Genomic DNA, 23,329 nt, shown 5'->3' with positions numbered 1-23,329 from the left:
GCCTCAGTCTTCTGTAGTCCTGGGCTCTGACTACCTCCTGCCCCACTGTCCCACATGTTCTCCGTGTTGGATCCTGTCCAGGTGTTCCGCGCTCGCCCAGAAGTCCGGAGAGGTTCTGCCTGCCGCCGCGTGTCACATTTCCCCACTGAGAACCACAGTGAGAGCTCTGGGTGTCCCGGAATCCTGAGATGGTGAGTCTGTGGCAGGTCCAGAAGCCGAGCCCCTTTGTCCCCGGGCTGCGGGGTTGGGGCTGAGCGGGCTCCAGGAATCCTGTCCCGTCCCTGGTCCCTGCAGGGACCCGAGCCCTGCTGCAGCGCTTGCCGCAGCTCTGGCCCGGAGCCTGGGACTTGCGGGCCTGCACGGGAAACGGTAACCTGGACCCAGTCGATCGGCTCTCTGTTGTCTCTGCCCCTTGGCCACACATCTCTGTCCCCATGGTCCCCGCAGTTCAATTCCTGAGACGCTGTATCTGGAGTTTGGGGTGTTAAGTCTGGTGCCTAGACGATCCTGTCCCTGGGACCTCGGGCTCTATTCCGTTTCCCAGGATCCTGGAACCCCATCTATCTGTGGCATGAACTCGGAACCCACCCCTAGGAAGCACTTCCATTTTCTGTGTCGGCGTTGGGATTGAACTGTGTCACCGTGAACATGGATGTGAAGCCTTTTACTCTTTTGGCAGCTGGGTCTCATTGTGTTGCCCTGGTTAGCCTAGAACTCATTATGTAGACTGTGCTAGCCTTAAACTCATAGAAATCTCCCAGCTTCTGCCACTCCAGGGCTGGGATTAAAGGAGTGCTGTTTTACTTTCGTTGAGACAGGTTCTTATGTAGCTGGGAATGACCTTGGTCCTCTGTCTGATCTTCATCCTTGAGGCCATTTTCTAACTTTCAGATTTCTGTTCCTTTAGATACATCGCGGCGGTAGTGATTGCTGGGTCCTTTGGTAGTTCTATGTTTACGGCTTTAAGGAACTGGACTATAAATTTATAAAATGTTTGCACTAATTTTCATACTAAGAACAGAGTACTTTTTTTTTTTTTTTTTTTTTTTTTTTTTGAGTCAGGATTTCTCTGTGTAGCCCTGGCTGTCCTGGAACTCACTTTGTAGACCAGGCTGGCCTCGAACTCAGAAATCCGCCTGTCTCTGCCTCCCGAGTGCTGGGATTGAAGGCGAGCGCCAGCACGCCCGGCTCACACACAATTTTTATAGTTTTGTTTAGAGTTTAGGAGTCCTGCTATCTGATACATTCAATATCTGGCGTGACTCTGTTAGACTTCAAGCTGTCAACAGCCATTGAAGAGAGCACCCAAGTGGTGTCTGTGAATAGTTCCATTTTTCCAGCCCTTCCCACATACGGGTGAAGATTTTAGGTCATGGAGGTGGTTACAGGCTCTCTTCTTCTTTTGAGATCTGGGAAGATGTCCTCGTTTCCAGAGCTCTGGGCTTTTCCATATTCAATAACCGCTTTTAATACTGAAGTCCGTTGGTGCATGGGCCATCCCCTTCCAGGAAATGAAAGATATCAGTAGACCTGGAGACTTTAATTAGGGAAGCCAGGGTATAACTGTCCGTGTTGAAATCCTTTGGAACACTCTGGCCATATTTTCTGACATCTTTACATTAACAGACCTCGATGCTGAGTTTTCTTTCTCCCATGAGACAAATCAAACGTCACCTTCCATGGAACCCTGCTATGGAACACATACAGAGTAGAATGGACCCCACTTTCTGTTCCAAAAGCTGACCGCTTGGGTTCAAGAGAAACATGTCATTCCAGGGGCTGATATCATTTGAAGACGTAGCCGTGGACTTCACCTGGGAGGAATGGCAAGACCTGGACGCTGCTCAGAGGACCCTGTACAGGGACGTGATGCTGGAGACCTACATCAGCCTGGTGTCCCTAGGTGAGTCTGACTCCTGGAGCTCTCAATAGCAGTTACTCGCTCTTTTAGTTGGTAAGGGGGAAATCATTGTGAACTTAATACTAATCCTGTCGTATACATTTTAGTAGACACACTGTAATAACATGCATGCTTTTGAGAAACCCTGTGGTTTTGCAGTGTACTTACATCATTTATGATTATCAGATGAAGTTAAGAAATAAGTTTACCAGCTCAGGCATTATTCCTTCCTATTGTGAACATTTAAAAATCTTCTGATAATGTTTTGAAGGATTTAATGGCTTTCAATCATATATGTATGTATTGCTGTTCTGTAGAATATAAATTACTCATTCCATCCATGTGTATCCCAGTAAATACCAGTCATGGTTCCCCCATCCCATCCCCCTCATGTGTTTTTCCGGACTCCAGAGTAAACATGGTTCTCATCTCTACTTCTCTGCTGTATTCTTTATCTTGGAGTTTGGATAATATACAGGCCTGTGTGTGAACGCACATTTCGCTTATGTCTTTGATTTTTCTGGGAAAATAGAGAGTAAACATCCCCTTGCTACAAATGTGGAGTCCCTTCCCCTACTGTTCAGTGGCCTTATATGTTATGGAAATGAATGTCTTGTTAATTATTCTGTGAGTTGATTTCTTTATAATTGCTTGCTTTTCTGGATGCGTGATTTTGAGGTTGATGTCTTCCACATGCCCTGTTCTTTCACATGTATTAATGAAAACACTGTCTACATCATTGCCTCAAAATGTTGTCTGTATATTCTAGACCTTCACAGTTTTCAAGTCTCACATCTAACTTTTTAGTAGACTTCTTGAATGGTGGCAATGAGGCGTCCATTGCCCCAGTTTCTTATCATAGCTTACATCTGAGAACTTCCTTCTGACTGAGTTCATGAGATTGGTTGAAAATCAGGCGGTGGGTCCATAGCACTGACAAAACTGTGGAGATGAATATTTTTAAAAGGAGCGAAGGTCTGCCTTTGCTTGTGGCTTTGTTTTCAGTTCATTTGTTTTAGGGTCACAGAGGCATCTTTATTTAAACATCTGAACAATCTATTTAATGTTTTAATGAGGGGAACAAAGACCTTCATGGGTGCTGTTCCTGTGGGGCATCAGCACAGCCATGGCTGTCTTCTCAGCTGCCAGCTTGGTCCTTTTTTTTTTTTTTTTTGCTTCTCTGGTCTGGCAACCCTGATCGCATGCTATCACCGAGCTCTCTTAACCTGCAGTTTCTGATTCCTCTTGGCTGTGATATCAGCAAGAGACCAGCCAGTCCGACCCTTACAAATCCCTCCCTTCTCCTTAGAAAAGAGGAAGCCTCTCTTTGGGTACACCCCACCCTGGGACATCCAGTCTCCGTAGGCCTAAGCATATCCTCTCTCACTGAGGCACAACCAGGCAGTCCAGTTATGAGAAAGGAATCCAATGATGGCAGTAATGAAGTCAGAAACAGGCTCCCTTCCAATTGTTAGGGGTCCCACATAACGCTGCACATCTGCTACAGATGTGGGGGGCCTAGATCCAGCCTCTGCATGCTCTTGGTTGTTGGTGATTCAATCTCTATGAGCCCCCATAAAGCCAGGTTAGTTGACTCTGTAGGTCTTATGTCCTTGACCCCTCTGGCTCAGTCAATTCTATCCCCCATTCTTCCACAAGACTTCCCAGGCACCACCTGATGTGTGGCTGTGGGTCTCTGCATCTGTTTCCATAAGCAGCTGGATGAAGCCTCTCAGGAGACAGTCATGCTAGGCTCCTGTCTCCAAGCACAGCAAAGTATCATTTGTAGTGTCAGGGACTGACTATCTTACATGGGATGTATGTCAAGTTGGGTCAGTCATTGACTGGCCATTCCATCCATCTTTATCCCTGCACATCTAGTAGGCAGGACTAATTTTGGGTCTCAGATTTGTTGGTGGGTTGTTGTTTCCCTTCCTCCACTGGAAGTCCCACCTGGCTACAGGAGGTGGCCACTTCAGTCCCTATATCCACTGCTGGTAGGAGTCTCAGCTAGGGTCACTCACCCCCATAGACTCCCAGGAACCTCCTCCTTCCCAGGTCACCAGCTATTCCCAAAGATGCCCTTGCCATCGACTGCCGTCCTCACTCCCGGCCCACTCCCACATCCCCATCCCCTCCTCATGCTCGCTCCCACCCAGTTCCTCCCTCTAGCCAGTACAGATGACTGTTTTGTTTCCCCTCTGAGTGAGATTCACGCATCCTCCCCTGGGACCTCCTTCTTACCCAGTTTCTTTGGGTCTCTGGATTGTAGCATGGTTGTCCTGCACTTCACGGCTTATGTCCACTTTTAAGTGAGTACATGCCATACGTGTCTTTCTGAATTTGAGTTACCTCACTATTTCTCACCTTCTAGTTCTATCCATTTGCCTGCAAAATTCATGATGTCTTTGTTTTTTCATAGCTGCATAGTATTCCATTGTGTAGATGTACCACATTTTCTTTATCCATTCTTTAATCGAGGGTTATCTGGGTTGTTTCCAGTTTCTGGCTATTACAAATAAAGAGTGCTTATGAGCATAGTTGAGCAAGTGTTCTTGTGGTATGATGGGGCATCTTTTGGGTATATGTCCAGGAGTGGTTTAGTGGTATATGCCCAGTCTTGGGGTAGAACTATTCCCAGTTTTCTGAGAAACTGACAAATTGATTTCCACAGTGGCTGTAGCAGTTTGCACTCTCACCAGCAGTGGAGGAGGTTCCCCTTGCTCCACATCCTTGCTAGCATGTGCTGTCACTTGAAATTTTATCTTAGATATTCTGATAAGTATAAGGAGGAATCTCAGAGTCATTTTGATTTACATTCCCCTGATGACTAAAACATTAAACATGTCTCCAAGTGCTTCTTGGCCACTAGAGAATCCTATTGAAAATTCTAGGTACCCCACTTTTTAATTGATTTTGGGTTTTGGTGCTTAATTTCTTGTGTTCTTTATATTTTTTGGATATTAGTCGTCTGTCAGATATAGAGTTGGTAAAGATCTTTGCCCGTTCTGTAGACAGCTATTTGTCCTACTGATGGTGTCTTGTATGTTGTATTTCTTTAGGTTGGTAAAGTTTTCTTCTATGATTTTGTTGGAAATATTTTCTTATTCTTGGAGCTGGAACTCTTCACCTTCTATTCCTATTCTTAGGTTAGTTCTTTTCATGGTATCCCAGATTTCCTGGATGTTTTATGTCGAATTTTTTAGATTTAACGCTTTCTTTGACTGATGCATCAATTACTTCTATTATATCTTCTATCCTTGAGATTCTTTCTTCCATATCTTATATTCTCTTGGTGATGTTTGCATCTCTTGATTCTGTTCTCTTCCCTGGGGTTTGCACCTCCCAGATTCCCTCAGTTTGTGTTTTCTTTATTGCTTCTATTTACATTTTCAGGTCTTGAACAGTTTTATTTATTTCCTTTACCTTTTTGATTGTATTTTCCTGTATTTCTTTAAGGGATTTATTCATTTCCTCTTTAAAGGACTCTATAAGATTGAATTTAAGGTCATTTTCTTATGCTTTGATTGTGTTAGGATATCCAGGGCTTGCTATATTAGGGTAGCTGTGCTCTGAAGTTGTCATATTGTCCTGGCTTTTGTTGGTTCTGTTCTTGCACTGGTCTTTAGCCATCTGACTGCCCCTGGATGTTCCTATATGTTTCCAGTTCTGCAGGTCTGATGAAGACTGGCAGAGAGGTGGTGGAACTGTGGAGCTCCAGGGGAACAGCAGGCCAATCAGGGCAGCTAGGCATACCCCAGAGGACCTGGAGGGCAGGGCAATCAGGGCAGCTGGGCATGCTCCAGAGGACCTGGAGGGCAGGGCAATCAGGGCACCTGGGCATGCCCCAGAGGACCCGGAGGGCAGGGGAGTGGGTGCATGGGCGGAATCTCTACCTCTGTTTTCTTAAGAAACCACCATGTTATGTTCTTTATCATGCAGTTTAATGACCCTGAAGATAGTATTCCAGTCAAAAAAGACAGAGTAAACGCCACCAAAGGTTTCTAATCCTGATCACAGCAGCGATTATGAATTGGAGCTGTATGGTTTTTTTATAGACTGGACTCAGCACTCTGGTGTCATGTCTTTCATACTTACAGGGCACTGTATGAACAAACCTGAGTTAATCTTCAAGTTGGAGCAAGGACTCGGGCCATGGAGTGTCGCAGAAGCCTCAGACAGGAACCTCTCAGGTCAGTGAGGACATGTTGGGCAAGGAAGGTCAGCAAGAAGAAAGTCCATCCACCATTGGTCATGTTGATCTTTTTCTACCGACTTTTATCTAAACCTACTCCTGATGAACAAGTTCCACTCCTAGAATAGACATTGACATGAATGAAGAGAGTGTTCATTATTAGCTTAGTAAATCAGAAAGCCTCTTAAGATGGAAGGAGACATTCCTGATTTTCAATAGCAGCCCTTAATGTAAATCATTTCAACTTGCCAATCAAGTCATACACAAAAGTGGTGGTTTGAATATGCTTGGCCCATGGTAAGTGGCACTGTTAAAAGATGTGGCCTTATTGGAGGAGGTGTAGCCTTATTAGCGGAAGTGTGTCACTGTCAGGAGTAGGTTTTGGGATCTCCTCCTATGTTCAAGATCTGCCCAGTACAGAGCCTGGGTGCATATGGATCAAGATGTAGAATTCTTGGCTTCTCCAGTACCATGTCTGCCTGGATTCTGCCATGCTTCCCACCATGATGATAATGGACTGAGCCTCTGAAACTGTAAGCCAGCCCCAATTAAATGGTTTCCTTTATAAGAGTTGCCATGATCATGGTGTCTCTTCACAGCAATGGAAATCTAAGACAATAAGCAAAAGCCATTTTGTGGTGGTACATGCCTTTAATCCCAGCACTTGGGAGGCAGAGGCAGGTAGATTTCTGAGTTTGAGGCCAGTCTGGTCTACAGAGTTCCAGGGCAGCCAGGACTGCACAGAGAAACCACCCTGTCTTGAAAAACCAACAGGCTGGTGAGATGGCTCAGCTGTTAAGAGCACCGACTGCTCTTCCAGAGGTCCTGAGTTCAATTCCCTACAACAACATGGTGGATCACAACTATCTGTAATGGGATCTGATGCCCTCTTCTCTGCTGTGTCTGAAGACAGCAACAGTGTACTCACATACATAAATTAATAAATAAAATCTTTAATTTAAAAGAAAAACCAAAAAAAAAAAAAAAGGACAACCAAACTAAATTCTTAGAAACATCTGATTTTGTTTACTTTTAGAAGAAATCTCACTAATGAAAACAGACCTTACAGATAGAAAGTGATGTTTGAAGCAAACTGTGAAAGAGATTAATATTAGGGTTTTTTTATAATAGTTGAAGCATATGAAAAACTGAAGTAAGTTTGTTTATTATGAAACTTTATGGGCTATTTCATGATAAAGAGATCTCAAATATAAATATATGTGCCCTGAACATTTGTTAACCAATGTTTTTAAAAATAACATGCCTCAAAGTGCCATCTTATGATAGTTAATGTCAGTATCCCACTCCTGAAAAGATAGACTACCCAGACAAATCCAAACTTAACAAGATTGAAACTCTGTTTCATGCTCAAAGTAGAGCATTTCCTTTAAAGTGAGCAATGATACAGTGTTCATTCTTTCTCTTCCTTCTCATTAATATAAAGTCTACAGTGAGAGGCGGTAAAAGCCTTTGATCTCAGCACTCTCGGTTTGAGGCTAGCCTCTTCTTTATAGCGAGTTTCAGGCCAGAAGCTCACAGACCAGCTAGCATTGCGGATGCATGCAGTACAGAGGAAATAAGGGGAACCCGCGCAACAGTGTCTTAAGTAATTTCTTATTAGTTTCTATTGCCTGAAGAGACACCATGAACACAGCAACTCTTACAAAGGAAAACATTTAGTTGGTGCTGGCTAACAGTTCAGAGGCTTAGTCCATTATCATGGCAGGAAGTGTGGCAGCATGCAGGTAGATGGTAGCATGCAGGTAGGCATGGTGCTGAAGAGGTAGGTAGCTGAGAACACAGATGTAGGAATCTTTCCTCAACATATATTCCAGCTTAGGAGCAAGAACATTCTCTATATATCTTAAAAGTAACTTTTCACATGTGAATAAGGGGTGTTATAGATGACATTGTATGTATAGTTAATATCCTAGAGAAATGGAGAAGCCAGGAAACAGCAGATGAAAATCACTGTTGAGTCCTACAGACGAAGGTGAGCAGCTTAGCTTACCCTGCACTTTACCAGAAGGCACGGCAGCACGACCATGACCCAGTGTGTCGTGTGATAGTCTCACTCGTTATACAAATCCATGAAGTTCCAGAATATTCACACTTATTATTTTACAACTTCCATGAGGAAAAAGAAGCCCAATTCATTTTAGAATCGCATTAAAAAGACTGGTGTGATTTGTAAATAAGGACATTTTTATTCTAATTTTAGATTTTCACATATTGACTGCACCAATTGTGACCAGCCAGAAAAATCACAAGGCATATATGTGGCAAGCTAGAACCACCGAAAATAAGGCATCAAATGAAAAGATTGTAAGTAAAACATTAAATTTGGGCACTTGACTTAATTCAAACCTGACCATAAAGAGGGGACCCTGTCATCTGCAAGAATGGTATGGGTGTCTGGCAAGAGGCTCAGTGGGAAGAGTGCTCCTTGTAAGCACAACGACCTAAGCGGGATCTCAAGGACCCATGCAGAAAGCTGAGTGTGGCCACAGGCAGCCGATAGCCCAGTGCTCAGAAGAATGGGGAGGAAGGATGTCTGGGACTTCAGGACATCTAAACTATCCAAGTGAGGGACCCTTTCTTAAAACTTATGGTGGAGAGTGATTGAGAAAGGCACGTGATATCAGCCAATGGTTTCCACATGCAAACACACACACATGCGCATGCAAACTTGCACACCACCAGACACACATGCACAAGCATGGATATGCTCATATGCCCCCCTCACTTACACTCAACCCAGGCAACAGTGTGCTGTTTCTTGATATTTAGTCTCATAAATTGCAGAGTAGAGAATAACTCAAAAAAATATTAATTTATTTATTCACTTCACATCCTGATGGCAGCCCCCTCCCTCCTCTCCTCTCAGTCCCTCCCATACCCTTTCCCTACTCCTCTCCCCTTTTCAGAGCAATTGGCAAATCTCTCTTGCATCCTGCATATCTTCTTTTCCATAACAACAAAGCTTCAGTATATTTGACCAGGGCTATCATTCTTCACTGACTCAATATGTCTGACACATAGTAAAGTCTCCTTTTAAAGATGTTATAGTAAATTCAATAATAAGGTGATGCTTACATATGTAGCCCAAGACTGGGATCATGGGACGTTATCTAACCACTATTAATCTATTCAGGATTCTTTTTTATAAAAGTTGATTCAGTAGACAAAAGTGTGTATGTATGAGAAATGTGTGACTGTGGAAAATCATAGCTCACAGAACCTCAAGAACATATTCTAGGAAAAAGGCCTCTCCTCACATATAAGAAATATAACAAATTCTTTTATTTCAAGGCAGAGCTAAAGGAGCAACAGAAGATCCATCAAGGGTCAAAATCCTGCGAAAGAGAAGCACATGGGAAGACATTTTTTCAGAAAGCCCAGAGCACTGTGATTCAAATGTCTCCTACACGTCAGACAGCTCTCCATTACACGGCAACTCTCACTAAAGGTCAGAGACCTCACAGAGGGAAGATGAGCCGTGAGTATGAAGAATGCAGGAAAACCATCTTCCATAACTCACACGTTCCAGGATGTCAGAAAACTCTTATAGATACAAAGCTTTGTGGATGTACAGAGTGCAGAAAAGATTTCTCTTGCAACTCAAAACTCACAAGTCATCCAAGAACTCGCATACGTAAGAGGCCCTATAAATGTAAGGAATGTGGGAAAGCCTTCTGCTCTCAGGGAAAACTTACTCTACATCAAATAGTTCACACAGGTGAGAAGCCCTATGAATGTACAGAATGTGGGAAAGCCTTTTCCCACAAGGCATACCTCACTCAGCATCAGAAAATTCACATGAGCAAGAAGCCTTATGCATGTACTGAATGTGGGAAAGCTTTCTACCGATTATCACACCTTACTCTGCACCAGAGAACTCACACAAATGAGAAACCTTATGACTGTACAGAATGCCAAAAATCTTTCTCCTGCCGGTCACAGCTTACTCTACATCAGCGAACTCACACAGGTGAGAGACCTTTTGAGTGCATGGAATGTGGAAAATCTTTCTACTACAAGGCACACCTAATTAGACATCAGAGAATTCACACCAACGAGAAGCCCTTTGAATGTATAGAGTGTGAGAAATCCTTTTACTGCCAGTCGGACCTCACTGTGCATCAACGATCCCACACAGGTGAGAAGCCCTATGAATGTAAGGAGTGTGGGAAATCATTCTACCAGAAATCAAAACTCACTCTACATCAAAGAAATCATGTAGGTGAGAAGTCTTATGCATGCACAGACTGTGGGGAAGTTTTCTATTGCAAATCACATCTCACTCTACATCAGACTGTCCATACAGATGAACACCCATATATATGTACAGAGTGTGGGAAATGTTTCTACTATAAGTCACAACTCATTGTCCATGGAAGAACTCACACAGGTGATAGACCCTACAAATGCGGAGACTGTGGGAAAGCTTTCTCCCGAAAGTCACACCTCATTCGACATCAAAGTATTACTCACATAGATAAGAACAATTTGAATGTAGCAAATGTGGGAAAGGTTTCCACTGTAAGACCAGACTCACTTCACACTCACTCACTTTACCTCAGTGAACACAAGCATGCGCCAAGCATTTTGAAGGAAAAGAATGCAGGATAGCTTTGTACTTCAAGCCACAAATAACAGCAGAGGACAACTCAGAGGAAGAGCCCTGTGAATGGGAAGAAAGAGAAAACTTTATATTGTAAGGCTGTGAGAAAGAACTCTGAAAATATGAGTTCAAGATACATAGTTTCCCAACTATGCAAAATACAAAGATGCAAAATGAATTATATGAGAGGCTTCACAAACCTAAAAGAACAGCAGCTGCGCTATGACCCAGGTTGAAAAAGATACAAAGGCAGGAAGACTCCTGAGTTCAAGGTCAGCCTGGAACAGAGCAAGGATAGGCCCAGGTGTGGTGGGAATTGTAATCTCAGGACTGGATCCCACCCAACTAAAGTTATTGTCTGTGTTTAACAAAGACAGATCTCTGAATTCATTTGCAATGAAGAAAGAAAGGAAAGAAACAAAGAAAGAAAGAAGATAAAGGTGTTTGCTGTCTCTTTCTAAGAATCAAGGGGCTGGAGTCAGGGGATGCTGATTCATGGGATAATCAAAAGTGAACCTGGGGTAAATGATTGAACTGATATGTAAATAAAAGATAGGTCGAAGAGATGAGTTATCCAGCATTTTCAAAATTGTATTCAAGCAAGAGAGAGAGCTGTCTTGAGCAGAACACAGGTTGGCTGTCGGCTTGTACCCATGATTGACTTTGAGTTTTTTTTACCGCTCTCAAACACCCCTTCTCTCAGGAACCCCTCTCCAAGCTGAGGCTGGTCCTTGGCACAGAAAACCTGAATTGAATTCCCAGGTCTTCTGCTACCAGGAACTCTAGCTCCAGGTAATTCAACATCCTTGAATCTCCCTCTGCAGCTGAAGAAGGTTGCTGAGGCTAGGCATGTCCCTGTCCCTGCATGGAAGTCCAGAGAGGCTATTGTATGAAATTGTGAAGGGGAGGCCTAGAGACTCCAAGAGGTTAGATATGCCAGACCTGTGGGATACCTGCCCAGGAAAGCTGCTACCAGGGAGTGCAACCAGCCCAAGAGAAAGAAGTTTGTTGCAGTCAACAAAGCTGAAAGGAGCTGGAGAGCTGAAGAACACTTTGATATCAAACATGGAGATGCAGAGTTGGGAGTTTGCCAGCTGGTTTTCAGTCCTGCTTTGGTCCAGTCTTTTCTCACTAGGCTCTCTTCCCTATGTTTTAGAATGGTGATGTGTATCCTGTGCCGTGATACATTGAAAGTATGTGCTCTGCTTTTTATTTATTTATTTAATTTGAATTTTATTTTATTTTATAGGGGATTACAATTAAGAGGTTGTACAAACCTCAGAAGAGACTTTGAACTTTGGACTTTAAAACATTGTTGAGACTGATAGACTGTGGGGATTTTTTGAAGTTGGACTAAATGCATTTTGCATTATATTATGGTTACAAGCCTATGGGGGAAGGAAGTAGAATGTGGCAGTTTGAATAGCTATGGCCCCATTGTCAATGGCCTGAAAACCTTTTGATAATCATGATCTCTATTGGGAAGTTAAGGCAGGAGAATGAATTCAAAGCCATCCTCAGCCACATGGCATGTTCCAGGTTACATAAGACCCTGTTTCAGAAAGCAAAAATAGAGCTGGCTCAATGGTTAAAAAAAACAGATGTCCTTCCAGAGGATCTGAGTTCTATTTCCAGCACCCACATGACAGCTAACAACTGTCTATAACTCCAATTCTAAATCCAACACCTTTTGCTGGTCTCTGACAGCAATGTACACGTGTGGTCCACAGATATCCATGCTGGTAAAATACTCATAACACATGAAATAAAAATAAATAAATAAACAAATAATTAAAATATTTTCTAGTCTGAGATGTAGGTCCCATTGAGGAGTAAGGAATGCATCACCACAAAGCCTGTACGGTGGTTTGCATAAGAAATGTTCTCGCAGACACAAACATTCGAACCCTGGGCCCCAGCTGCTGGTGCTGTCTAGAGGAGGTTATGGAACCCTGCAAGGTTCAGCCTTACTGGAGAAAACACATGAGGCAGTCAGGCTTTAAGGCCATATAGCCTATCACCACGTGTTCACTCTGCTTCCTGCGTGTAGTTGAAGCGTGCTCTCTCAGCTTCCTGTTCCTGCACTTGCAAACATACACGTCTCTCCAACAGGGTGGACTCTTATCCCTTCAAGACCAAGTTGAAAGAAGCCTTGTCCGACATTGCTTTTGGTCATAGCAACATAGCACTCCCCAGGGAGACACAGACATAATGATATTTGTTGATGAATTAGTGAAAACAAATATGTGAGTTAAAATCAATGTAGAGGCATTAGAGTTAAAATGGCAAGGGTGGGAGGGGAGGAGGTGGAGAGATGGCTTAGTGGTTAGGAACTCAGACTGTACTTAGAGAAGACCTGCGTTCAATTCCCAGCACCTACATCTGGGAGTTTTCCTAGAAGTTGTTCTTACTCACAATTTAGTCTGTTGCAGTTAGATACATTATAGACATGAGTATGTGAAAGGACAAAAGTGCTCTCTAAGTGTCCGTCAGGTGGAACTTCATGACATCTGACCAGAGCCAGCAAAGACTAGTGATCACTATTTGTGATTTTCCCTAGAGCTGTCTTTCCACTGGTGGTCAGCTTGGCTACCTAACATTCAGATACCTGCTGCTCTTCATCCATAGTGTCCCCCAGCCTCAGCATTTTTTTTTCTTTCTTTCTTTTTTTTTTTTTTCTGTTTTGAGATGTGGTCTCACTGTAAGGTCCTGGCTGGCTTGGACCTTGCTTTGTAGATCAGGATGCCTTTGAACTCAGAGATCCTCCTGCCTCTGTCTTCTAAGTGCTGTGGTTAAAGGTGTGTGTCATCATGCCTGGCCCAACACCACATTTTCAAAGATTCATTTTGCTTTTTAACTCTGTGTGTGTGTGTGTGTGTGTGTGTGTGTGTGTGTGTTTGTGTTTTCACCCCAGAGCCATCACTATAGCCCTGCATTGTAATTTTTGATACACTACTCTTTGGTGGAGATCCAGGGATGAAATACCTAGAGAAATCTAGTTCATGATTTGGAACAGAAAAGGGCCATCCTTACCTCATGAACATGCCACCCACTTCATAAATATTCATAACTTTAAAATTCACACTGACCACCTCAATGCCCCAGCCCTGTGCAGCCCACCCAACCTCTCTTTGGAGAAGTCACCTTTCTTAGGATTACTAAGCTTGTATGCTATGCTTGTAACTTAGCTTCTCTTCTACATAAGCTTTCTCTCAACTGTGTCTCTTGACAAACTTCATTTCTTCAAGAAGCTAACTATCAAGAGATCACATATGACCATCTACAAGATGTTTACAAGGTTCCCTTGTTTTCAGACACTAGTGCTCTGAACCAGGCACTGCCTCTACCACAGAGTTCCCTGAAACCCCAGAGTTTAATGCTCTGCTTTGCTATCTTGAAATTTTTCATTTAAGTGTGTGGAGTCACTCTCTTCCCTCTCCTTCCATCCCATTATCTGCCTTTCTTTTCTTCATAGGTTATCACTACACAGGAGGGCAGTGTCACACTGGGAGGCACCTTACACACACACACACACACACACATTAGATATGGGTAATTTTTTTTTTTTTTTTTTGGTTTTCCAAGACAGGGTTTCTCTGTGTAGCCTTGGCTGTCCTGGAACTCACTTTGTAGACCAGGCTGGCCTTGAACTCAGAAATCCGCCTGCCTCTGCCTCCCAAGTGCTGGGATTAAAGGCGTACGCCACCACGTCTGGCTTATGGGTAATTTTTTAATGGAGATATTAAAAGGATAAGTGAAGCTGGATGTGACCAAGAACGTCATCAGAAGACCTGATTCTCCAAAACTGCTAGTGAAATGTGGAGTGTGCTTCAACACAGGCACAAGTAAGGACTTCCTGCTTAGAACTCTGGTCACACAGGAAATAAGACCAACCATGAGCAAGTGGGACGTGAACTTCCAAAGCTTTTTTGTACAGCAAAGAGAATTGTCCGAGGAGTTAAGAGGCTGCCCAAAGACTGTGACAAACTACCAGTTATGCATCTAACAACATTCTACAAGGAACTAAAAACTGCAAACTTTACAAAACAAAGACAGAGGCCAGAGAAACAGCTCTGGGTTAAGAGCATTTACTGCTCTGCCAGAAAACCTGAGTTTTGATCCCAGCACCCACATTTGGTGGCTTACCACCACCTGTAACTCCAGGTCCATGGATTCAACCTCTTGCCTCTAAGGGTACCTGCACTCATGTGCACAAGACGAATGTGCACTCAAGAGCACACACGAATACACCCACAATTTTAAGATAATTTTTTTTTAAAAATCTATTTGCATTGAGGGAAGAAGCGCTCATGGCTTTAATCCCAGCGTTGGAAGGCAGAGGCAAGCAGATCTCTGAGTCCCAGACTAATCTAGTCTACACAGCAAGTTCCAAGGCTACATAGACAGTACCTGTCATAAATAAAGACATAAATAGGCATCCACATGGCTAACAAGCACCTATACAAATTCCAGACATACTTAGCTATCAGGAAATTAGAGCTTATCTTCATCCTACATGTATTCCCAAAGGACTCTATATCCTACCACACTGCAGTTCTATCGAGAATAGCCAGGAAGTGTAGGCAGCCTATATGTCCATCAACAGCTGAATGGATAGTGAAGATATGGATCATACACAAAATGGAGTTTTATTCAGCTCCAAAGATAAAAAGGAATGTACAGGTGAATGGATGGAAGTTGAAACTACAGTGAGTGAAGTAATCCAGGCCCAGAGAAACCAATGCTGTGTATGATGTTTACAAGATACAGCAGGTGTGCTCAGTCGATGATAACAAGGTGGGCTAAGAAAGCATGAGTCATTCCCAAGTCAAGATGCTCCTTGTAGATGTGTGGTCCCTCCTTACGGTTTGACCAGATGGTGTTATACATTCCTGTACCCTCTTACCTAATCATGTAATGCCAAGGCTTGGAAATCCCCACTTGAGGTTTTTTCCTTTATAAACCCCATTCTCCCTAGACCTTGGGGGCAGTTCTCTTATCCTGCTGTGTCAGGGGGATTTGGGGCTGGAGCGTGAACCAGAATAAAGACTCTCATGAGCTTGCATCAGAGTTGTGGTCCCTGGTGGTCTCAAAATCTGGGCACAGCAGATGAGACATTAGCCACGCCTCCGCCTTCTGGACTCATGCTGTCTCTGATTACAGTGGAGTCACTAACATCAGCAGAGAGAGCATTCCTTGGAAGAACATGGAAATATGTACATTATTATACAAACAAGCCTTACAACCACAGCAGCTAATGACATTCCTGAGGCCCACGCCTGCTAATCTAGTCCCAGGGGGCAGGAACCATGTCCTGCCATGCTAGACTCAGAAGAAAACAATTACAATTCCATAAAGCATTCATTAGGAAGGTAAATCAGATTTTTTTTTCAATGAAACCTCTCAGATTAAGATCATGCAAAAGGCTGGGCGTAGTGGCACATGCCTTTAATCCCAGCACTCGGGAGGCAGAGGCAGAGGCAGGCGGATTTCTGAGTTCCAGGCCAACCTGGTCTACAAAGTGAGTTCCAAGACAGCCAGGGCTACACAGGGAAACCCTGTCTCGGAAAACAAAAACAAAACAAAAAAACAAAAAACAAAAAAAGATCATGCACAAAAACCACAGTAAATGTGGGGTTTCCTAGACCAAAGCTGTTCAACTCCACTTTGAATACAGTATAGGCAAGTGAGACTGTAGGCAAGGAGCAAGGGCACATGATGCATTTTTAAAAGGTAACAGGGAATAAGGGAGAAGGGATGAACCTCATGTATTCTAGGTGACAGCTGTGCAAGGTGATCACTGGGGTACAATGAAGAATGACAGGTATATTTAGTTACTTTTCTATTACTATGACAAAACACAACCAAGGCAACTTATAAAAAAAATGGAGTGTTTATTTAGCCTTACGGTTCAGAGGGTTAGAGTCCAGGACGGCAGAGCAAAGCATGGTAGCAGCAACAGGTTCATTCAATGATGATGATCCACATAAAGGCAGAGAACACACTGGGGATAGTTCCAGTCTTTGAAATCTCAGAGCCCACCCCCAATGATACACCTGCTCCACGCCTTCACAAAGTCCATAATGCCATATGCCCAAGTCCATGTTGGTCTATGAGGACCATTCTCACTCAAATTGCCAGTCCAGTCAGATACTGTGATCTGTTGGAAAACTACCTCTTGAAAGTACGTTACCCCTGAAAAATGCATAAATAACCAACAAACAGGAGAGTGTTAGTTACTAAATAACATTTAATAGTGAGAATTATTATATTAACTTTTTGGAACTAACTAAGGAATGGATTTAGGCTTTTGTTTATTGTGTGTATGCGTGCACATTTAGGAGACAATTATTTATTTATTTTATGTATATGAGTACACTTGTAGCTCTTCAGATGGTTGTGAGCCTTCATGTGGTTTTTGGGAATTGAATTTAGGACCTCTGCTCGCTCTGCTCAACCTTGCTCACTTCAGTTGGCCCTGCTTGCTCTGGTCTAAAGATTTATTAATTATTATATGTAAGTACACTATAACTGTTTTCAGATGCACCAGAAGAGGGCATCAGATCTCATTACAGGTGGCTGTGACCCACCATGTGGTCGCTGGGATTTGAACTCTGAACCTTTGGGAGAACAGTCAGTGCTCTTACCCACTGAGCCATCTTGCCAGCCCCTTAGGAGACAATTTTCTGAAGTCAGTACTCTCCCTCCACCCTTGTTTTTTAAGGCAGGATCTCTCTCACTCTGCCACTGTGCTCTTACGCTTCTGGCTGGTATTACAGATGCCTGTGTCACTACCACATTTGCCCTTTACATGGCTTATGGAAATGTGAAAGGAGGTTGTCAGAAGTACATGGGAAATGACTTACCCACTTAACCTTCTTCCAGAGTCCTGGATGTACATTTTTAATTCCAAGTTTCTATATTCCATTACTCTTCTAAAACCAGCAGACAGATTTGAATGTATTTACCAGTGGTATTGTATATCATTCCTTTTCCTGATTCTTCTCATGCAGGAGAATACTGAGTTGTGGAATTTTGTTCTTAGACACTATGTTCTAACTTTTAAAATGTTTCTGTCTAATCACCAACTTTACTGAGTAAAATTATTCTACATTCACTTTCAGGTTTTCCGTACAGTAAGAATAACCATGGTCTAACTATAAAATTATATATATTCTTGCACCCGAGACTTGTGACCAATGAATATTTGGCGACCCACACCAAGGGAAATCATCACTGCCAGCGGAGTTGTTTACAGTGGGAGGAATGGTGTTTCAGAGCTGTCTCCTGGTTTAACATAATTTCCCGTTAGTAAGAGTACCTTGAGAGCTATGCCTTACAAATAGCAATTTCACTACTCCTACACATCTCCAGGCAGTGTGGTGTTTGGAATGGCCACGTGAGAGACAGTTCATTACTGCTCACTGTCATTAGACTGTCAGGACGTAAAGTGCTTACAAATGTGGTGATGAGATAATCAAGACAAGGAAGGCATAAAGTCAAGATGAAGCCCAAATATTCTGTGTACAACTGGGTGGCCATGTAAGACTCAAACTGAAAGGGTTTTTGTTGTTGTACAGCCAAGCTCCTAAGGCAACCATGATCAAGTGAGTCACATGACCCTTTTCCAGGCATCTTCCAGAGAAACACCAGGTATCTCTTCTCAATAAAACATCCCCTCATAAGACAGTTTCCAGAAAAACATCACGTGACAGCTGGGTCACTAAAGAAACCTGAAATTTCTAGTTCATATCCTTCATATCCCTTTCTGTTTTAAAAAATTCTTTCTTTCTAACAATCTACACAAAGTAGAAACAATTAAAAGAACCATAAAACTATGGGCTGGAGAGATGGCTCAGCAGTTAAGAAGGAACACTGACTGCTCTCCTGAAGGTCCTGAGTTCAATTCCCAGCAACCACATGGTGGCTCACAACCGTCTGTAATGTGTGTGTGTCTTCTAGTGTGTGTGTCTGAAGACAGTTGCAGTGTACTCATATAAATAAAAAATAAATCTTTTTTTAAAAACCCATAAAACTAGAACTTTATATCACACCTTAACCAGTTTATGTAGTCAAACAACAGAACCTTACATTTCTATCAATAAAAAATAATTTAGCAAAACAATTTAAAATTTTAATAATATAACTAAATAAAACAATCTTAAATGTCTATTAATATATAATAATTAAACAAATCAATCTTAAATTTCTAATATGGAATAATTAAACAAAACAACCTAACACCCTAAATGATAACAACCATAATACATCAAGTGACTAAAACCATCCACTCCAACTTAAAGGATCGGGACAACGGTCTTTATAATTACTTCCTGTTGAATTGGACTGAACAATTTCTGTTTGGGGCCTGAGGAGAGGGAAATGGTTAGTTGTTTGTTTGTTTGTTTGTTTGTTTTGTTTTTGTTTTAGTTTTTTGGTTTTTCAAGACAGGGTTTCTCTGTATAGCCCTGGCTGTCTTGGAACTCACTCTGTAGACCAGGGTGGCCTCGAACTCAGAAATCCGCCTGCCTCTGCCTTGCGAGTGCTGGGATTAAAGGCGTGCGCCACCATGCCCAGCTTGAAATGGTTAGTTTTTTTTTTAAAAAGCTAGCTGTAGCATTTATTGCCCGGTTTTTTGCATTGTGTATTCTCAGTGTTGTCTACCCAGTCTTTGTGTTGTCAAGTCTATGTATTTATTATCCAGTTTTTGTGTGATTGGTTACTCGGGCTAGCCCTTTTGAGGGTGATGTGCATGCATTTTGGGGGAGAAATCAGTAACTGAGACAGTCTGTAAGAGTAAATCACCCGGGCTACTTGCTTTGTGAAGACATTCATGTCTCAGCTGATAAGAGCTTTTCCCTGGTCAGATGTAATCTTTAAGTTTTGTTGGTAACTATATTTTATCATTTTCTACAGATACATGAGCATAACTATTGTGGATGGGCCTGGTACTGTTTGTATTTTGATGCTAACTCCGCTCTCCTGGGAGGGGCTTCAGACAAGGAGTTAAGTACTCAGGTGACTGCTTGTGAACCAATCCCCTAATGAATAAAGGAGCCAATCACGGTGCAAGGAGGAGGGACTTCTGGGTTGGATGGGGAAGAGAGGAAGCAGGAGAGAGTTAGGTCTTTTTGGACGGGGATAGCTGAGGACAAGATGTAATTAAAAGTGCCTCCTGGTTTCAGTGGCGGACCACCAGAGGACTTAGATTGAATAAGGCTTACAAGTTAGGATTTTAGTTGTTGTGCTCAGCAATTGAGTTACCATTGTTTCTGAACTGCATTTGTGTTGCGTTTTCCTTCGTGTGGTGGCTTATCTGGGTTCAAGAGAGAAAGGTATGGCAGCAAAGTGTGGGTTTGCCTGAGGTCCACTGCAAAGGTCTTGGGGGAGTTGAAGCATGGGGCTGGCGTAGTAACAGCCCACCCGTAGGAACTTAGTGAGCTGGGTGAAGAGATTTTGGGGTTCTGAGTCAGAGTCTCCATGAGATAAAAACAGGTCAGTCGTTGCCCTAGAGTGCATGGCCGGCCAGGCAACCAGAGCTTGAGTTGCCAGCACAAGACGAGGGAATGCGCTGGTTCTTTTATTATTTCCCACAACACATAACCATGTCCCCATCTTAAAACTATTGCAGGTTTCCATCCTAATGTCAACACATCCTTGTAGTCTATTGGTTGGCCTAGTTCCTCAGTTTTTTCAATAGCCCAGTGTCTCTCAGTTGCTCTTGTTCTCTTTTCACCAACAGTAAGAAAATTTAGAATTAAAAAAGCATTATTTAGTCTGTCCCTGGAGGTTTTTATTACTCTTTTTGTTTAATAAGCATCAATTGGCTCTTTTCGTAACTGCTCGTCCTGTGGGATTGTGTGGTATACCGGTTACATGCTTTATGTTGAAATATGCAACGATTTGCCTCATTTGATTGGATACATATGCAGGAGTGTTGTTAGTTTTAATTTATTCAGCTATCCCCATACTGACCTGTGTGTCTTTTCTGATGTGCTGTGAGTTGACACTTCCAGTGGAATGATTTATTGCATTCTTTACATTCATAAGGATTCTCAGATGAATGAGCAATCCGATGTGCAGTGAGTTGTGACTGATGGGAGAAAGCCTTCTTGCATTCTGTACATTCATATGGTTTCTCGCCCGTATGTTTCTTCTGATGTATAGCGAGTTTGGACTTTCGAGAAAAAGCTTTCTTGCACTCTTCACATTTAAAAGGTTTTTCACCCAGGTGAGTCTTCTTATGTCGAGTGAGGTCAGACTTGTAATAGAAAGCTTTCCTGCACTCTGTGCATTCATAAGGCTTCTCACCTGAATGGGTTCTTTCATGTGCATTGAGGTGAGACTTGCGGAAGAAAGCCTTTCCACATTCGCTACACTCATAGATCCTCTTCCTCTGTCTGTGCGTTTTCTGATGAGACGTGAGGTCTGACTTCCAATAGTACATTTTACTGCATTCATCACACTCATAGGGCTTGTACACATTATGAGTTCTTCTGTAATGCTTAATTAGGGTTGAATTATTACAGAAAACTTTCTCGCAGTCCTTACATTCATAGAGATTCCCATCATTGTATGATGTCTGATTCTTGGTTCTCTGTGACTTGCGGCACAAAGATTTTACGGGGGCTCTTCTATGACGGGATGTTGTCCCTTTGGAGACTTCCTGTCGAGCCTTTAGTTCTGCCTTGAAACAAAAGAATTTGTTAGATTTCTTGGTGCTGTTTTTCCTAGAATGAGCTGCTTGATATTCTGAGTTATGATTTCTTTTTTTTTAAGATTTTTTTTCTTTTAATGTTTGTAAGTACACTGTAGCTGTCTTTAGACACAGCAGAAGACAGCATCCAATGCCATTACAGATGGTTGTGAGCCACCATGTGGTTGCTGGGAATTGAACTCAGGACCTCTGGAAGAGCAGTCAGTGCTCTTAACCGCTGAGCCATCTCTCCAGCCTCTGAGTTATGATTTCTTAATGAAAGGTTTCTAATAATCACTAAATTTCCCATGGGCACTTTACCATTTACTGATTTTGTTTCCTTACACAACATTTTCTACAAACACTACACTTAGTACTTTGCTTCTACATAAGCCATGTCTTGGGCCAGGAAAATATTTCAACTATTTACAGAGTTTATGAGAAGTCTCTTTGACATGAAACTCCTTTATGTATCAATACTATCGCCTATGTTTCAAAAGCTATCCCTCTTTGAAAATATTGACTATAACACTATGAACTTTATTGTTATTCAAACCAAGATGCTGATGAGTCTGGTCACTTACTCAGATGAGCATCACCAGGTTCTTCTGCAGCCTGCATCTATCAGGCTCTTGAAGGGAAAGCACCACCTTCGGCCAGGGTTAAACATGAGAAAGTTTCATGTTCACTTTCTGGGTGTGGGCATGCAAACTCTTCCTATTGGCCTCGCATTACATGTTTTACTTACTTCAATCGTGTCTTCACTTGGTGTCTTTTGGTTAGTTTTTCTGAGTTGCCGCAAACGTGTCTTAGGAATTTTCTTGCTGGTGTCACTCAGAGTACTCACGTTATGGACACCTATCATTAGAAATATCACAACTCAATAATACATGCGTATTTCTATAGAATTTAAACATAAAAGTAAGCTCATGCCTTCAGATGCTTATTGTACTCCTTAGTGTATGTCAGCTTGACAAAGTTAAAGCCATTCTGAAAGAGTGAACCTCAACTAAGCAAATGCCCCGACCAGACTGGCTTGTGGGCATGCCTGTGGTACATTTCTTTAATGGTGCGCAAGGGCCAGTAATCAGTGCCACCACTGGGCTGCTGGTCCTAAGCCCCCTAAGAAGCGAGCCACAGGAGCAGGCCAGTAGGCAGCAAGGTCTCTGTGCTAGACCCTGCTGTTTGAGTTACAGCCCTCAGTGAAGGACTGTGCTGCAGAACCGTAAGCTGAAATAAATCTTTGCTCCCTAAGTTGGCCATGATGTTTTAGTTCAGCAACAGAAATCCCAACTAAGACACTTACTGGCCTATGGTAAGGGTACATATTTCATAAGAAATAGTAATTTACACTAAGAAACCAGGGTTCTAACTCACATCTCTTTGCTTTGTTTTACTGTGGAAATGTAGGTTTAATTCATGCTTATTGCAGAAAGCCATCAATTCTTTCCAATTTTAAAGGATAAGTTTGTTGGTCAAAGTAACCTTGCTTCACAATTTTTGTCTCAGGGTTTAAAATATGTGAGCCCATGCTTTCTGGTCATTACAGTCTTTGCTAAGAAATTTATTATGCTAATATGTTTGCCTCCTAAAGTAACTAAGCACATTCCTCTTCCACCAGTTTCCTGTATTCTTTCTTTTGTACTTTTAGCAATTTAATATTAATGACCGTTAAAAAAGTCTTTTTGGATCATGTGAATTTGTGATTCTAATTACTCCTGCACCTAGGTAATGGTTAGCGTGCCTACATTACTCCACACCTAGATACTGGTGAGTGTGCTTACATTTCTCTGCTCTAGTTCTGCTCTGGTTTCTCTTCTGTATGCCAGACTCACAAGCTGCAGTTCTGTTATTTTCATTGAATTTTATTCATTCATTCATTCATTCATTCATTCATTCGCTCATACATTCATT

The 23,329-nt window shown here is 42.5% G+C and overlaps 2 protein-coding genes across 8 annotated transcripts in view; one reads left to right on the top strand and one right to left on the bottom strand.

The window, feature by feature from the left end:
- Positions 1-52: 52 nt before the first annotated feature.
- On the top strand, positions 53-15,784 carry Zfp599 (zinc finger protein 599). Of its 2 annotated transcripts, NM_181419.3 has the most exons (5): positions 53-191; positions 1,777-1,903; positions 6,001-6,093; positions 8,317-8,420; positions 9,408-12,518. In NM_181419.3, the coding sequence occupies exons 1-5, from the start codon at positions 189-191 to the stop codon at positions 10,725-10,727; spliced, it is 1,647 nt and encodes a 548-aa protein (NP_852084.2). In that variant the 5' UTR covers positions 53-188; the 3' UTR covers positions 10,728-12,518. The 2 variants fall into 2 exon arrangements, with proteins under 2 accessions (NP_852084.2, XP_011240773.1); XM_011242471.2 differs by lacking the exons at positions 53-191; positions 1,777-1,903; positions 6,001-6,093 and having other exon boundaries at positions 8,332-8,420; positions 9,412-15,784.
- Positions 5,831-23,329, bottom strand: part of Zfp809 (zinc finger protein 809) — a 28,451-nt gene continuing 10,952 nt past the window's right edge. For 2 of the 6 annotated variants that reach the window (NR_028420.1, NM_001164624.1), the window contains exons 4-5: positions 22,164-22,273; positions 20,255-21,406 (exon numbers count right to left, since the gene is read on the bottom strand). Coding sequence is in view for 5 of the 6 variants with exons in the window: in NM_001164624.1 (NP_001158096.1) it covers positions 20,675-21,406; positions 22,164-22,273 (842 nt within the window). In the remaining variant the exon portion in view is untranslated. Of the gene's footprint in view, positions 6,215-10,660; positions 10,780-16,593; positions 16,915-20,254; positions 21,407-22,163; positions 22,274-23,329 lie in introns of those variants that run through there. The other 4 variants (XM_006510188.4, XM_006510189.4, NM_172763.3 and 1 more) reach the window with 4 other exon arrangements.

The sequence above is a fragment of the Mus musculus genome, chromosome 9 (genome assembly GCF_000001635.26).
Source record: "Mus musculus strain C57BL/6J chromosome 9, GRCm38.p6 C57BL/6J".
In the NCBI taxonomy this organism is placed as follows: Eukaryota; Metazoa; Chordata; class Mammalia; order Rodentia; family Muridae; genus Mus; species Mus musculus.
The sequence above is the reverse complement of the archived record's forward strand: the minus strand, read 5'-3'. Positions and strand labels throughout refer to the sequence as shown.

What these genes read in the sequence shown, in the direction of transcription:
- Zfp599 (NM_181419.3), top strand. An exon ending in CATCAGCCTGGTGTCCCTAG is followed by an intron (nt 1,904 to 6,000) that starts GTGAGTCTGACT and finishes TCATACTTACAG; the next exon opens with GGCACTGTATGAACAAACCT. An exon ending in AGGCATCAAATGAAAAGATT is followed by an intron (nt 8,421 to 9,407) that starts GTAAGTAAAACA and finishes TTTTATTTCAAG; the next exon opens with GCAGAGCTAAAGGAGCAACA.